Source organism: Macaca mulatta, chromosome 1 (genome assembly GCF_049350105.2).
Source record: "Macaca mulatta isolate MMU2019108-1 chromosome 1, T2T-MMU8v2.0, whole genome shotgun sequence".
Lineage (NCBI taxonomy): Eukaryota > Metazoa > Chordata > Mammalia > Primates > Cercopithecidae > Macaca > Macaca mulatta.
Window position 1 is genome coordinate 220456734 of NC_133406.1, and position 16690 is coordinate 220473423.

At 46.5% G+C, this 16690-nt stretch overlaps 1 protein-coding gene across 2 annotated transcripts; it reads left to right on the top strand.

Moving 5' to 3' along the window:
- The first annotated feature begins 7701 nt into the window (after positions 1 to 7701).
- On the top strand, positions 7702 to 16690 carry MUL1 (mitochondrial E3 ubiquitin protein ligase 1). 2 transcript variants are annotated; one of them, XM_015129008.3, is made up of 4 exons: positions 7702 to 8245; positions 12875 to 12962; positions 13986 to 14106; positions 14736 to 16690. In XM_015129008.3, exons 1-4 carry the CDS (start codon positions 8234 to 8236, stop codon positions 15463 to 15465), a joined length of 951 nt encoding a protein of 316 aa, XP_014984494.1. In that variant the 5' UTR covers positions 7702 to 8233; the 3' UTR covers positions 15466 to 16690.

Here is a 16690-nt window from a genome sequence, read left to right on the forward strand (position 1 = left end):
TTGCCATGTTGGCCAGGCTGGTCTTGAAATCCTGACCTTAGGCAATCCACCTGCCTCAGCCTTCCAGAGTGCTGGGATAACAGGTGTGAGTCATCGCGCCTGGCCAATATCAGCTTTTAGAAAGCAGATCAGTGGTAGCCTGGGGATGGGATAGAAGAGGGATTACAAAGTGTTACTGGTAAACTTTTGGGGTGATGGATCTGTTCACTGTCTTGATTGAGGTGATGGTGAAATGGATCCAATAGTCCCAGAGATAGTTTTTTTGGATAAACATATAAATGGACCCTTCTGGCCATGGGGCCCGGTGCAGTGGCTCATGCCTACTGTAGTTCCAGCACTTTGGGAGGCCGAGGCGGGCAGATCACAAGGTCAGGAGTTCGAGACCAGACTGGCCAACATAGTGAAACCTCGTCTCTACTAAAAATACAAAAATTACCTGGGCATCGTGGCGGGCACCTGTAATCCCAGCTACTCAGGAGGCTGAGGCAGGAGAATCACTTAAACCTGGGAGGCAGAGGTTTCAGTGAACCAAGATCGTGCCACTGCACTCCAGCCTGGGCAACAGAGTGAGACTCCATCTCAAAAAAAAAAAAAAAGGAAAGAAAGGAAAAGAAATGGACATTTCTGTTCTTAAACTTTATATTTGTTTTATCTGAATTCCTTCTTCAGGAAACTCAGGTCTCTCAAAAATAAATAAATAAATAAATAAATAAATAAATAAATAAATAGTATCAAAGAACTGAAACTCACCAGATCACCCCATCCTGACAATGAAATGCTGGACCCCTCATTCATCCTAATTGCTTCCTTGTCCCTTCTGAGTTCCTGTTTTCTTATACATTGTTACATTTCTTCCCTGCTATATAAAGCCCTAGTTTTAATCCATCAGGGAGATGGATTTGAGACCCAGCTCCCATCTCCTCAGCTGCAGCACTGGCCTAAAGCTTTCTTCCTTGGCAATACTCATTTTCTTAGTAATTGGCCTTCTGTGTGGTGAGCAGCAGGACCCAGACTGAACCCCTAGGGTTTTGATAACAATAGTTTCACAGGTGTATACATATGTCAAAGCTTATCAAATTGTACCTTTAATATGTGCAGTTTATTATAGGTCAGTAAGGCTGTTTCAAAAAAGAAAAGTTGGCCAGGCATGGTGGCTCACGCCTGTAATCCCAGCACTTTGGGAGGCCAAGGTGGGCAAATCACTTGAGGCCAGGAGTTCAAGACTAGGCTGGCCAACATGGTGAAACCCCATCTCTACTAAAAATGCAAAAAATTACCCAGGCATGGGGACAGGCGCCTGTAATCATAGCTGTTCAGGAGGCTGAGGCAGGAGAATCGCTTGAACCCAGAAGGTGGAGGTTGCAGTGAGCTGAAATTGCACCACTGCACTCCAGCCTGGGTGACAGAGCAAGACTCTGTCTCAAAAAAAAAAAAAAAAAAAAGGAAAAAAAAAAAAAAGAAAAGTACAGTGCCTGACTCATAACACTCTGATTTGAGGAACTTCCAAAGGAAGAAGTGACTGGTGAGGCCAGGGCCCATCATTCCATCCTCATGGACCATTTTTCTTTCCACAAGGTCTCCTGTCATTGTCTGCGGCTGGAACCTTTGGCCAATCCGTGGTGGGTAAGTCCTACTGGTCCAAAGGAGACAGGAAATGAACCCCCTGAGTGTGACCCCCACTGGATGTGACCTCTTTTTGGGAAATTCTCAAAGCCTACCTCCTATGAGCTTCTGACAGCAGCATCCTCGTGGATAGACAGTGGATCAACTCTATGACCTGCAGATAAATTGATGCATTCCTCTTCACATCTTCATAAGACTTCTCACAGACTTTTTAGAATTGAATCTTTTTTTTTTTTTTTTTTTTTTTTTTTTGAGACGGAGTCTCACTCTGTCGCCAGGCTAGAGTATAGTGGCGTGAGCTCAGCTCACTGCAACCTCTGCCAGCTGGGTTCAAGTGATTCTCCTGCCTCAGTCTCCCAAATAGCTGGGACTACAGGCGCGTGCCACCATGCCCAGCTAATTTTTGTATTTTTAGTAGAGATGGGGTTTCACCATGTTGGCCAGAATGGTCTCCATTTCTTAACCTCATGATCTGCCCACCTCAGCCTCCCAAAGTGCTGGGATTACAGGTGTGAGCCACTGTGCCCGGCCGAATTGAATCTTTTGAGTGCTTGCACCATCTTCATTAGCTTGTACCCCAATGTATTTCCTTTTTGCCTTGGTTATTGGGAAGCTCATAGTCAAGGCTGGTGTCCAACTGTGTGATTAACTCATCTTGGGTGCCTATCACCAGTTTCCTGCTCCTTTTATTTTAGCCCAGTTCCTTCTTTTCCTCCTTCCTTCCTTCTCTTCCTTCCTTCCTTCCTTGTCCTTCCTTCCTTCCTTCCTTCCTTCCTTCCTTCCTTCCTTCCTTCCTTCCTTCCTTCCTTCCTTCCCTCCTTCCCCCTCTCCTCCCTCCCTCCCTCCTTCCTCTTCTCTTTCCTTCTTTCTTTCTTCTTCTTCTTTTTTTTTTTAAGACAGAGTCTCACTCTGTTGCCCAGGCTGGAGTGCAGCAGTGCCGCCATAGCTTACTATAACCTTAAAAGGGCTCATGTGACCCTCCCGCTTCGGCTTCCCAAAGTGCTGGGATTACAGGTGTGAGCCATTATGCCTGGTCTCTCTCTCTGTCTCTGCCACTGCCTGGTCTCTCTCTCTGTCTCTGCCACTGCCTGGTCTCTCTCTCTCTTTCTTCAGAGTTTTGCTCTTGTTGCCCAATGGCACAATCTTAGCTCACTGCAACCTCCACCTCCCTGCAACCTCTGCCTCCTGGGTTCACACGATTCTCCTGCCTTCCAAGTAGCCGGGAGTACAGGCTTGTGCCACCATGCCTGGCTAATTTGGTATTTTTTTAGTAGAGATGGGTTTTCACCATGTTAGTCAGGCTGGTCTTAAACTCCTGACCCCAAGTGATCCACCAGCCTAGGCCTCCCAAAATGCTGGGATTACAGGCGGGAACCACTGCACCCAGCCCTATATGTATGTATATGTATTTTTTGAGACAGAGTCTTGCTCTGTCGCCCAGGCTAGAGTGCAGTGGTGCGATCTCAGCTCACTGCAACCTCTGCCTCCCAGGTTTAAGCAATTCTTCCACCTCAACCTCCTGAGTAGCTGGGATTACAGGCATGTTGTACCATGCCTGGCTAATTTTTTTTTTTTTTTGTATTTTTAGTAGAGACGGGGTTTCGCCATGTTGGCCAGGCTGGTCTTGAACTCCTGGCCTCAAGTGATCCGCCTGCCTTGGCCTCCCAAAGTGCTGGGATTATAGGCGTGAGCCACTGCGCCTGGCCCTATTTATTTTTAATACATCTATTTTATGATGTGTTCCACTTAATGAAGTTATCTCAGATTTTTTTCACAAATAGGTGGGGATTATATCATAAAATAGTCTCCCCTGTACCTTCCATGAGGCCAGGGAGCATGTCCTGCACATTACCCCTGGGTCCCGCCGTGCATCCGGGGGAGTACCTTGCATAGGATAAATGCTCACTAAAAACGTGCTCACTGTATTGGATAATTCTTATGTCAGGGACTCTCCCAAGAGAATGTTCTGGAAGGAAACTGAGTGACCACCTGATGCTATTATTAACATCTTTTTCATTTCCTGTTTCCTGTGGCATCTGGGGCAATGTCAGTGCAGGTGCTAAGACGCCACTCTCATACCTATTTGGTCCCTGGACCTTGGCGAATGCCTAAGAGGCATTTACCCAGTGACTCACAGGGAATTTTTGCTCCTCCGAAGGGAAATCTGAATTAAATCTAAAGTGAAATGCCTCCAGTGGCATTGTCCTTAGTAACTCTGTTTCTCCCAGGAAGCTCTGCCTCCTGTCTTAGGAATTTACCTCCCTTTCTTGAAGTCAGAGGCTCATCTTTAACTTGTGATTCAGTGAGGACAGCCTTCCAGGCTGGGAATGGTTCTCTAGGGACATCTGGCTGCAGCTGAAATTGCCCATCTCTCATCGCTCCTAACAAGGTCCACATGATGTAAATTTCAGATTGTCCCAATAGGACTGTGCTCAGCATAGCTAATGAAGGATTTCAGCCTTTGGCAAAAAAATGGAAGGGTTATTTAAAACTACACTGTGTCATTTAAGAGTGATGGCTTTAATGAGCTCCCAAGGAACTCATAAAAGGGCCCAGAGAATAAAACAAGGAGGCCCAAAATAGTCAGAACCTGTAAGCAAAGACCCCTAACTTATCGCAGTGGAGCACTCGGCCCGTTTTCTTTTAAGGACCCCTTTTTATTCTCTTCCTTGCTGTAACCTAAGGATGCAAGAATTTTGATTATATATATATTTTAAAAAACAGGTTAGATTGTGCCCTTGCTGATCCTCAAAAAGCTTTACTGGATACCGTCCCCAAAATGATGAAGTTTAAAGTTTCGGTTTGGCATTTAGGGACCTACAGGATCTGGCCTCAACCCTCCTTTTCAATTACTTGCTCCTTGCTCTCTGTCGCATATCCTGGGCTCCAGCTATACTGGGCCAACTCTTGCTAGCTTTGTACCTTTGCTGTCTTTTTCCCCCTCTTCATGAAAGGCTTTCCTACTTCCATCCCAGCCACTCCACCCTCCATTCTGTTAACAGAACTCCAATTCCTTCCCTGGTGGAAATAAACAGCGCCTCCCTACTGCAGGCAGCTGGTGGCACTTTGGTTGTCCTAATTTCATTGGACCTCAGACAATCTGTAACCTCCTCACAAGGCCCTAACCAACCAGAGGGAAGAGGCTTGCCATATAAGGTATATCTCCTAATGCCCAACCTAGAATCTTGGATGCAGGAGGCTCTCTGTAATTGTTGGTTGTGAAGTAAATAGCATATATATATATTTTTTTCTGAGACGGAGTCTCACTCTGTCGCCCAGGTTGGAGTGCAATGGAGCGATCTTGGCTCACCACAAACTGCGCCTCCCGGGTTCAAGTGATTCTCCTGCCTCAGCCTCCTGAGTAACTGGGATTATAGGCATGTGCCACCACGCCCAGCTAATTTTGTACTTTTAGTAGAGACAGGGTTTCTCTATGTTGGTCAGACTGGTCTCGAACTCCCGACTTACCAACTTCAGGCAATCTGCCCACCTTGGCCTCCCAAAGTGCTGGGATTATAGGCGTGAGCCACAGCGCTTGGCCATGCCCAGCTAATTTTTTGTATTTTTAGTAGAGATGGGGTTCCACCATGTTGGACAGGCTGGTCTCGAACTCCTGACCTCAGGTGATCCACCCTCTTGGCCTCCCAAAGTGCTGGGATTACAGGCGTGAGCACCTCACCTGGTTGCTTTTTTTTTTTTTAATTCTAGTTTTATTAATTCAAAATATGCTGTACATTCACACTCAAAAGATACAACAGAGTGAAAAGTCACCTTCTGTGTTCTCTAGCCACCCCATTCCCTTCTATGGAAAGAACCAATTATCATCAGCTTTTTGTGAATCCTTCTGGAGACATGCAATATATATAGTATACTCTTCTCTCTCCTTTTAAAAATAAATGGGGTTCCTCCTTAGTTTTGCAGTTTGCTTTTTCACCTGACTATGCACACATACACATATTTAAAAAAATTATTCAGCCAATTTACTATTGATAACATTTAGGTTACTTTCATTATTTTGTTATTAAAAACAATGTTGGGCCTGGCGGGACACATTTTACATACATTGAATCAAGCCACTAGGTAAGATGTGTTTAAAAACTGCAGATGATGTGTCTAAAAACTGTAGATTGCTCCACAAAAGTAAAATATCTTTATTAAATCAGCCTGTTATATATAACAGTTTTTTTTAACTCCATTCCTTAAATACAATTGGGGTCATATAAGAATTACTTTTTATAAGCATAGGGTTAGAATTGTTAGATTGTTAACACCCTGAGATATCTTTGATGATTTTCAACCCAAGGGATGATCATGAATTTGGTAAACACACACACACACAAACTTAAAATGAGGTCTAACCTTAAATTTTTAATAGAACTTGTCAAAAAGTTTGTTAGCAAAAGTGTGGGTGAAAAGAGATTCCCAGCTAGGCACAGTGGCTTACGCCTGTAATCCCAATACTTTGGGAGGCCAAGGCAGGCAGATCACTTGAGATCAGGAGTTCAAGACCAGTCTGGCCAATATAGTGAAATCTTCTCTCTACTAAAAATATAGAAATTAGCTGGGCATGGTCGTGCATGCCTGTAGTCCCAGCTATTTGGGAGGCTGAAGCACGAGAATCACTTAACTCAGGAGGCGGAGGTTGCAGTGAGCTGAGATCATGCCACTGCACTCCAGCCTGGGCTACAGAGCAAGACTCTGTCTCCAGAAAAAAAGAAAAGAAAAGAAATTCCCACATATTGCTCATAAATGTAAAATTGGACATCATGGAGAAAAATTAGACAATGTTGATCAAGATTAACAGTGCCCACACCCATTGACCTAGCAATTCTACCTCTAGAAATTCTCCCTACATAAATACTCATACATGTAAACATGAAAATACAAGAATTTAGGCTTGGCATGATGACTCACGCCTGTAATCCCAGCACTTTGGGAGGGCAAGTCAGGAGGATCGCTTGAACCCAGGAGTTCCAGACCAGCATGAACAACATAGTGAGACCTTGACTTTACAAAAAAATTTTTAAAAAATTAGGTGGGTGTGGCATGCATGTCTAGTCCTAACTACTGGGGAGGCTGAGGTGGGAGGATCCCAGGGTGGGAGGCTGCAGAGAGCTGTGATTGCACCACCGTACTCCAGCCTGGGCGACACAGCGAGACCCTGTCTCAAACAAATAAAAAAATTAAAGCATAACCTGTAGGAGATAGCTCAATGAATGCTGATGTTTAGAAGAAGGATTTGGGTTATCTCCGATAATTTTAGAAAGGAGATGCATTACAGAGATCAGGGAACAGTTTCTGAAGAAGGATCCCCTGGGTTTGATGCCCATCCCTATTGCTTTTAGCTGTATAACCTTGAGCAAGTTACTTACCTGAGCCTCAGTTTCCTCATCTGTAATCTGCATTATAGTTGTGTTGTAAAGGTTCAATGGGATGGTGCCTGCAAAACTTCCCACCCCTCCCCGAACCTGACAGTAACAGGCACTCAACATAGTTGTAATTATTTAATAAATATGTTGTTCTATGTGGTGATGGCAGATTAAGGGGCTACTTTGGTGATATAATCTGCCCTCTTGGGGTAGAGTTGAGGGCTTTGGAGTTGCGTAAATTCCTCTCTAGCACTCACTAGACTTCAAGCACATCATTCCCTAACCTCTATGGCCTCAGTTTTCTCACCTGTAAAGTGGCTAGAATAAATTCCAAGTCTTAAGGGTTTGCTCTGAAACTTAAACGTATACTACTCATAAGCGTTTAATACACAATTATTTTATTTCCTGCCAATCTAATGGCGAAGATATGGAATAACCCATCAAACAGTCCAGTAACCACAGGAAACCAGAGGGACGGAGACGAGGGCAATGGGCGAGTCAGTTATGGCTAGTAGTGCGCCGCGTTTCGAAGGGGATGGCCATGGAGCGGTGGGTGGTCGCTCAGCTCCCCAATCGCTCTCCGACACCCGGCTAGGGAGACAGGATCTCATCGTAGGCCGCAGCAGCTTGACTGTCACCCGGGCAACCCCACCTTCCGGTTCACTCTACAACCCCCTGGCCCCCGCTTCCGGTTCCGGCGTCGTGCGTCATCGTTGGGCGACTGATTTCGAGTTTTCGGTCCGGTTTGTCCAGGGGGTGCGGTCGTGGTCGGAAGGAGGTGGACAGTAGGGGGCCACCAGGCGTATCCTCTGCGTCACAGTCGGCCACCGGGGCTTGGCGCCGTCATGGAGAACGGGGGGCGGCCCTCGCTGTGCCAGTTCATCCTCCTGGGCACCACCTCTGTGGTCACCGCCGCCCTGTACTCCGTGTACCGGCAGAAGGCCCGGGTTTCCCAAGAGCTCAAGGTCAGTGCTGGAGCCGGCCCGGCCTCAGCCGGGTCATCTCTGTCCCAGGTCCTGGGGAGCCCACGATTCACCTTGGCCGCCCCACCGTCGGAAACTGTGCAGAAAAGGAAACAGCCTCTGAAGGATGTCAAGCAGCCAGTAAATGGAGGAGCGCGGGGAAGGATTCGGGCTCGGGATGACGGTTGCTCCGCTCCTTTTTTCCCAAGTCCCTCTTATGACTCAGAATGAATTTTGACTTCATTACTTTACTCGAAAAGTATTTATTGAACACCTGCGATGCGCCAGGCAGTGAGTAGAACAGATGAAAGTCCCTCCCCTCGTGGAAATTCCTTTTCAATACGGCTAGAAAGCAAACATGTGAATCAGGCAGTGTAACAGATGGTGAGCAATGCTTTAGAGTAAGGTAGGGGAGAGGACATGGAATGCTGGAAAAAGGGGGATCTCCTATCTTAAATAAGGTGACATTTGAGCAGAGCCCAGGAAGAGACGAGGGAAGTCATGCGGATATCTAGCGGGTGATGGAGGGAACAGCAAGTGCAGACATCCATTTACTGAACCACTCCACTCCTTGATTTACAGACGCTTCCTTTTTATATTACAGCTTTTTTTTTTTTTTTTTTTTTTTTTAATAAATGGTGCTCTTTTTTGAACTGTGCTTTACGGTTTACACAACACATTTGCATTTATTTTTATTTTTATTTTTTTTTTTTGAGATAGAGTCTTGCTCTGTCACCCAGGCTGGAGTGCAGTGGTGCGATCTGGGCTCACTGCAGCCCCCGCCTCCCGGGTTCAAGTGATTCTCCTGCTTCAGCCTCCTGAGTAGCTGGGATTACTACACGCAGCTAATTTTTTTTTTTTTTTTGTATTTTTAGTAGACACAGGGTTTCACCGTGTTGGCCAGACTGGTCTCCAGCTCCTGACCTCGGATTATCTCCCCGCCTTGGCCCTCCGAAGTGTTCGGATTAAAGGCGTGAGCCACTGCGCCCAGCCACATTTTCATCTTGATTTTATTTTTTTCTTCACAATATATACATATTTTTTCCTTTCTTTCTTTTTTCTTCAGATGGAGTCTCGCTCTGTTGCCCAGGCTGGAGTGCAGTGGCACCATCTTGGCTCACTGCAACCTCAGCCTCCCGGGTTCAAGCGATTCTCCTGCCTCACCCTCCTGAGTAGCTGGGATTAAGGGCGCCTGCCACCACGCCTGGTTATTTTTTGTATTTTTAGTAGAGAGGGGATTTTGCCATGTTGGCCAAGCTGGTCTCCAACTCCTGACCTCAGGTGATCCCTCTGCCTCAGCCTCCCAAAGTGCTGGGATTACAGGCGTGAGCCACTGCCCCCGGCCCACAATAATTTTTTGAAGTAGATAAAATGGCAGTTACCACCGCATTGCAAATCAGAAAGTTGAGATTGGGAGGAAAGGCCATACAACTAGTTAGCTTGAAACTTAAATTTAGGTATTTTGATTCCAAGGGTAGGATTTTAATCTGATTGGCATTGCTTTATTGTGACTCTCTGACTGGTCCAGAGAGATGGGCCTCTTTAGGTCAGAGACAGGCTCTTATTCATCCATTCTCTTTCCTCTAGCTTCTGACACAGTACTTGGCAAGTGGAAGATACTCAGTAAATGTTTGTGGGTTCTTTTTGGCTGAAGTTTCACAATACGAGAGCTGAGGGCCTAACCTAATTTGATGTTTATATGAAAGATGGATTCCTAAACCTGACTAACTTCATTATCAGATTGTTTTCAGTAAGGGTTTAGAAACTAATGGGTGGGCCGGGCTACTCCCCCTGCCTGGGTGACAAGAGCAAGACTCCATCTCAGAAAAAAAAGAAACCAATGTGTGAAATCCCTGCTATGATATGAAGGGAGTTTTGGAATCTGGAAAGAGCTAAGTTAGGAGACAATTGGATTTGCTGTGCAGTGGCATTATAATGAGATTCCAGCTGCCCTGTGTGTCACCTGATTAAATAATCAAGTTAATCCTGAAGTGATTAGCTCTGTGTAACTGATACTTCACTTTCTGACTCCAGATCACTTTGGCCTCAAGTTGGCTGGTAGTGGGATTCTTTGAAGCGGTGAACTCTTTAGGTCCCATCTTTGGGTGACCGTAAAACCTTTGCCGGGCTGGGCGCGGTGGCTCATGCCTGTAATCCCAGCGCTTTGGGAGGCTGAGGTGGGCGGATCACAAGGCCAGGAGTTCGAGACCATCCTGCCTAACACGTGAAACCCTGTCTCTACTAAAAATACAAAAAAAAAAAAAAATTAGCCGGGTGTGATGGCAGACGCCTGTAGTCCCAGCTACTCGGGAGGAGTGTGAACCTGGGAGGCGGAGGTTGCAGTGAGCCGAGATCGTGCCACTGCACTCCAACCTGGGCGACAGAGCGAGACTCCTTCTCAAAAAAAAACCCAAAAACCAAAAACACAACAACCTTTGCCAACCAGTTCCTAAATGAGGATGAAATAGCCCCTTCCTGGAAAAAGAGTTGGGACTCTTAATATCTTATATTCTATTTTCTATTTCCTTCCTCTCTTTCTCCCTCCTTTCCTTCCTTTTCTTTCTCCTTGGCCTGCCTTCCTGTCGTTTATTTCTTTCTTCTTTTTTGCTCTGTTTTTTTTGAGGCATGGTCTTACTGTGTTGCCCAGGCTGGAGCACAGTGGCACAAACATAGCTCACTGCAGCCTCGAGCTCCCAGGCCCAAGCTAGTCTCCTGCCTCAGCCTCCTAAGTAGCTAGGACCACAGGTGCACACCACCACGTCCAGCTAATTTTTTATTTTTCATAGAGATGGGGTCTTGCAAGTTGCCCATGCTAGTTTTGCACTGCTGGCCTCAAGCAGCCATCCCACTTTAGACTCCCAAAGTGCTGGGATTACAGGTGTGAGCTACCATGCCCGTCCTAGATTCTATTTTCTTGATCAGATGACAAAACTTCCAGAGTGGGGCTTGTGTCCTATCCTGTATATCTCTCATAGGAGAATGCATATTTATTGCGTGCCTCCTGTGTGCCAGCCCCTGGACTGGATTCTTTCACACCTTAAAGTTCATTTAACCCACATAAAAATCCTGTGAAATTGCATTTTCCCTGTCCTTTACAGTTTTGGAACCTGAGACTCAGATAAATGAAGTTGTCCCAAGCCACAGTGGATCCATTGGCGCTTGATTAAACTCCAGGTCTTTCTGATCATATTCTCCCTCTTCCCCCTTTAAAATTCGAATTGGCCATCCTGTGATGGATACTTTGCTAGCTGTCTGACTTTGGGCAAATCACTTCACCTCTCTGAGCCTGTTTCCTTATCTGTAATTGGTGATAATAATGTCTGCTGTAAAGGGATGGTGTGGGCATTAAGTGGTTTATGCATTTAAAGTGCCTAGCATATTGCCTGGTACACAGTATATTTAAAATGCTTATTTATTCATTAATTTATTCATCAAATAATGTATTAAATGCTTGCTGTGTGTCAGGCACAGTTCTCAGCACTAGGGGGATAGCAGTGAACGAGACAAACCATGTCCAAGCGCTCCTAGGGTTTAACATTCTAGTGGAAGGAGACAGATAATAAATGAGTACATTGTTAGTTGTTATTGCTGTCATTTCGGATCTTCACAGTGTAAGTGGCTAAGAAATTTTGACTGATCTTGCTCCTGTCATTTACTGTGTAGCAGTAGCTAAAACTCCGAGTGACCTTCATATACATCTGGTGTCTCATCTTTAGAGGTTACTGAATCTGGCATCCTTAAGAGCTGTTTTTGGGTATACCCTGAAAGCAGAGGTGGTCGTTTATTCGTCCCTGAATCTCTGACACCCAGCACGGTGCCCGGCACATAGATGCTCAGGAAATAATTGTTGGTTTTATTCCTTTTCTCTTATTTTTGAAACAGCAGTAACAGGATTGGTTTCCCAAATGCAGTGGGTTGGACGCTCTGAGTTGGAAGGCAGAGGAGAATTAGGGATTGTTAGAGGAAGACAGCAGCAGAAGGAACCGTGCTCATTTAATTATGACGGTGAAAAAGGCAAAAAGTAGAACAGACTGGGTGCAGTGGCTCACACCTGTAATCCTAGCACTTTGGGAGGCCAAGGGAGGAGGATCACTTGAGCCCAGGAGCTCAAGACCAGCCTAGGCAACATTGGGAGACTCTGTCTCTGCAAAATAAAAAAATTAGCCAGGTGTGGTGGTGCATGCCTGTGGTCTCAGCAACTTGGGGACCTGAGGTGGGAGGATCACTTGAACCTGGGAGGTTGAGGCTGCAGTGAGCCATGATTGCCCTACTATACTCCAGCCTGGGTATAACAGTGAGACCCCAGCTCAAAAATAAATAAATAAATAAATAAATAAATAAATAAATAAATAAATGTAAAATGGCATTTGGCACCAGTTAACACTCTTGCCCTGTTGAAGCAAAGGCAACCCCCCTGCTTTGTTTTTTTAATAACACACAATGCAGGGCATTGGTTCGTAAAGATGTGGTAATGTTAATAACAACACCTACCAGTTCTCAGACCACTGCCATGCACTAGGCAGTAGGTTAGGTACTTTATACCTGAATCCTTTGGACCATAGCTCTGTGTTGTCAAGAAGAGATTGAATGATGATCAGTCTCTGGTATGTAAATTGACTAGTACCTTTTATGTTTTCACTAAAAAGTCTTAACATGAAAAGGAGTGTAGGTTTTGGTTAACTGGAAAAAGAATGTTTGTGGCACCCGCATTCTGCAGTGATGGAAGAGGGCACAGGCATGGCTCCGTTCCTGTTGATGTACACAGCTTTGAAATCTGATTCTCTGTAGTCACCTTCCTGTCCAATTTCCGTATTCTCTTGACATGAAAAAAATAGAATCTTTTTCTTTTTTTGCCTGTAAGTTTGACTGAGCGTGTCAGTGTTCAATGGCCAATTTATTTAATTTTTTTTTTGTATTTAGGGAGCTAAAAAAGTTCACTTGGGTGAAGATTTAAAGAGTATTCTTTCAGAAGCTCCAGGAAAATGTGTGCCTTATGCTGTTATAGAAGGTATGTTTGCTTATAGGGCAATGGAAAACAACTTCCTTTTTCCAAAAGATTGATAAAGATCATCTTGGCTCATGTTAAGTGCCTTTTGTGGTGTTGGGTCCATGGTCCAGAACATACTTTGGGGTCAGAAAGACGTGTGTTATTGCTTTGTGATCGCGAAGATTACCAGACCTCCCTGAACCACTGTTGCCTGATCTCGAAAATAATACTTAACCTTTATAGGGTTGTTATAAGACAAATTATGTGATCCATGCAAAGTGCTTGGGAGAGTGCTTCTAAAATGTGACTTACGGTGATCAGAATGTCATTGTTTTGATTAATTAGCAAAAGTCAACTGAAAACATTTAATTTTTAACATTTTTTAAATTAAAAAAAAAATTTTTTTTGAGGCCAGTCGTGGTAGCTCACGCCTGTAATCCCAGCACTTTGGGAAGCTGAGGTGGGCTGATCACTTGAGCTCAGGAGTTTGAGACCATCCTGGCCAACATGGTGAAACCCCGTCTCTACTAAAAATACAAAAATCAACTGGATGTGGTGTCATGGCACATACCTGTAATCCCAGCTACTTGGGAGGTGAGGCAGGAGAATCACTTGAACCCGGGGGGCGGTTGCAGTGAGCCAAGATTGTGCCACTGCACTCCAGCCTGGGTGACAGAGTGAGACTCCGTTTCAAATAGAGTCTTGAGTCTGTCACCCAGGTAGCTGTAGTATGGTGGTGTGATCATAGCTCACTGCAGCCTCAAACTCCTGAGCTCAAGTGATTCTCCTGCCTCAGCCTCCCAAGTACCTGGGACTACAGGCACATGCCCTGCTAACTTTAATTTTTTGTAAAGATGGAATCTCACTGTGTTGACCAGGCTGGTCTCAAACTCGTGGCCCCAAGTGATCCTTCTGCCTTGGCTTCCCAAAGTGTTGGGATTATAGTTGTGAACTACTGTGCCAGACCAGAAAACACATTTTAAACTATCTGAAAGGAGAGGGCAGAAAAATTCTTTAGAAATAATAGAATTTGTGTCCACTTAGGAGCTGTACGGTCTGTTAAAGAAACTCTTAACAGCCAGTTTGTGGAAAACTGCAAGGGGGTAATTCAGCGCCTGACACTTCAGGAGCACAAGATGGTGTGGAATCGAACCACCCACCTTTGGTATGTATCACTTCTCCACTGGCCAAAACCCTTATAGTTGGTCTATTCAAATGCCGGGGTCCTGGGTGCTGTTGCGTTGTCTTCAGCTTCTCCTGAGAGAGGTTGAAGACCAGTCTCTTAATGCAGGTCATATTCTTGTGTGTAGCCTGTGGGCCTCCTACATCAGAATCACCTAGGCATCTTGTTGAAATGCAGATTTCTGGGCTCCCTTCCAGACTTATCCAACCAGAATTTCCAGGATCAGGCACCTGGAATCTGTTGTTAGTTACACTGAAGTTTGAGAACCACTGAATCAGTGATTTCAGTATTTCCTAAAATGCTTTTGTGCCATCTCATGAAATACCAGTTTTCCAGCTGGTCCTAGTGGGTTCTGTTTTAGATGTTTGTTTTACAGTGGAAAGGGAAATGAATGGTTTCCGTAGTCTGTGGCGGTGTTTGTTGCCCACTGAGATCGCCCCAGGACCTAAAAATGGAGCCTCCTTGTTAGGAGGCACCTGTAGATAGTGATCTTACTGTCTTGTTCTGGTTACTTCAGACTCTATGCTGTCTTCTGCATTTAGTTGATCTCCAGCTCTGCCTGGGTGTTTGCTGTTTGCTACCCTGTATCTTTAGTTCTCTTATTCTTCTAGGAATGATTGCTCAAAGATCATTCATCAGAGGACCAACACAGTGCCCTTTGACCTGGTGCCCCACGAGGATGGTGTGGATGTGGCCGTGCGAGTGCTGAAGCCCCTGGACTCAGTGGATCTGGGCCTAGAGACTGTGTATGAGAAGTTCCACCCCTCGATTCAGTCCTTCACCGATGTCATCGGCCACTACATCAGCGGTGAGCGGCCCAAAGGCATCCAGGAGACCGAGGAGATGCTGAAGGTGGGGGCCACCCTCACGGGGGTTGGCGAACTGGTCCTGGACAACAACTCTGTCCGCCTGCAGCCGCCCAAACAAGGCATGCAGTACTATCTAAGCAGCCAGGACTTCGACAGCCTGCTGCAGAGGCAAGAGTCGAGCGTCAGGCTCTGGAAGGTGTTGGCGCTGGTTTTTGGCTTTGCCACATGTGCCACCCTCTTCTTCATCCTCCGGAAGCAGTATCTGCAGCGGCAGGAGCGTCTGCGCCTCAAGCAGATGCAGGAGGAGTTCCAGGAGCATGAGGCCCAGCTGCTGAGCCGGGCCAAGCCCGAGGACAGGGAGAGTCTGAAGAGCGCCTGTGTCGTGTGTCTGAGCAGCTTCAAGTCCTGCGTCTTTCTGGAGTGTGGGCACGTTTGTTCCTGCACCGAGTGCTACCGCGCCTTGCCAGAGCCCAAGAAGTGCCCTATCTGCAGACAGGCGATCACCCGGGTGATCCCCCTGTACAACAGCTAATGGTTTGGAAGCTGCACAGCTTGGCATGGTAGCTCCCCTGCCCCCTTTTCAGGGATTTTTATCTGAAGGCCTTTGAAGGAGCAGTGGCGGGGGTAGCTGTCACCTCCAGGTATGATTGAGGGACCCACGCCTCCAGTGGCAAGATGCTGCCTTTCCCGCCTGAATGGGGACCCTGTCCACGTGGGGCCTGAGAATCAGAGCCTTGCCCTGGGAGGCTGCCGTGGCGTCTCCTCCCAGGAGCCAGATCCGTGCGAGTGTGACTGAAAACGCCTCATCGCTTAGGCACCAAAGTCAGTGATCAGCAGCCCTTCTGTTCCTGTGTCTTCTGTTTTTTTTCTGGTGAATTGTTGCTTGCTGTGGACTTGGTGGAGGACTCAGTCAGAGGGGAGGAAAGGCTGGGCCCTGAGTACAACGGATGCCTTGGATGCTGCCTCCAAAGAGGTTCTGCCGCAGCTTTTCTTCTTTTTCCTCATGCCCCGGGAAATAGTCTTTCTTCAGAATTGTCAGGCTGGGCGGGTCAACTTGTGTTCCTTTTCCCTCACCGGCTTGCCTCTTAAACGCCTGCACATGTGTGTAGAGGACAAAAGAAAGTGAAGTCAGCACATCTGCTTCTGCCCAAATGGTTGGGGCCCTGGGCAACAGATTGGAGAGAGATCGCGTGAAGGGCAGTTGGTCAGGCAGCCCTCCTGGTTTCGCCGCTGGCCCTGATTTGAAGTGCTACCACTTGGGAAAGCTCAGGGGTGGTCCTGGTTTTCCCTCCTGGAGAATGAGGCGCAGAGGCTTCGCCTCCCGAAGGACACAGTGTGGATGCCGCTGGCCTAGTGTCCTGGCCTCACAGCTTCCTTGCAAGGCTGTCACAAGGAAAAGCAGCCGGCTGGCACCCTGAGCATACGGCCTTTCAGGGCTCCCTCATCCAGCCTGTCGCAGTGTTGACATCTTGGTGTACTCATGTTGCTTCTCCTTTTGTTACCCCCTCCCTGTATTACCATTTGCCCCTCACCTGTCCTTGGTGAGCCTTTGAGTGCAAGACCAATGGGGCTGTCTTCCCCCGCCTCTGAGCAGTCGGAGGTCACATACACAGCTTTTTTTTATAGCCCTTTTCTGCCTTTGAATATTCATATCTCGTCCTCCTTTGTGCAGGTGAGGAAGGGGTGCCGTCAGGGGCCGACACTAGTACGATGCAGTGTCCAGTGTGAACAGCACAAATTAAACATGTTGCAACCAA

Coding starts and splice junctions, on each gene's coding strand:
- MUL1 (XM_015129008.3), top strand. Junction 12,963..13,985: donor GCCTTATGCTGTTATAGAAG/GTATGTTTGCTT, acceptor GTGTCCACTTAG/GAGCTGTACGGTCTGTTAAA. Junction 14,107..14,735: donor AATCGAACCACCCACCTTTG/GTATGTATCACT, acceptor TTATTCTTCTAG/GAATGATTGCTCAAAGATCA.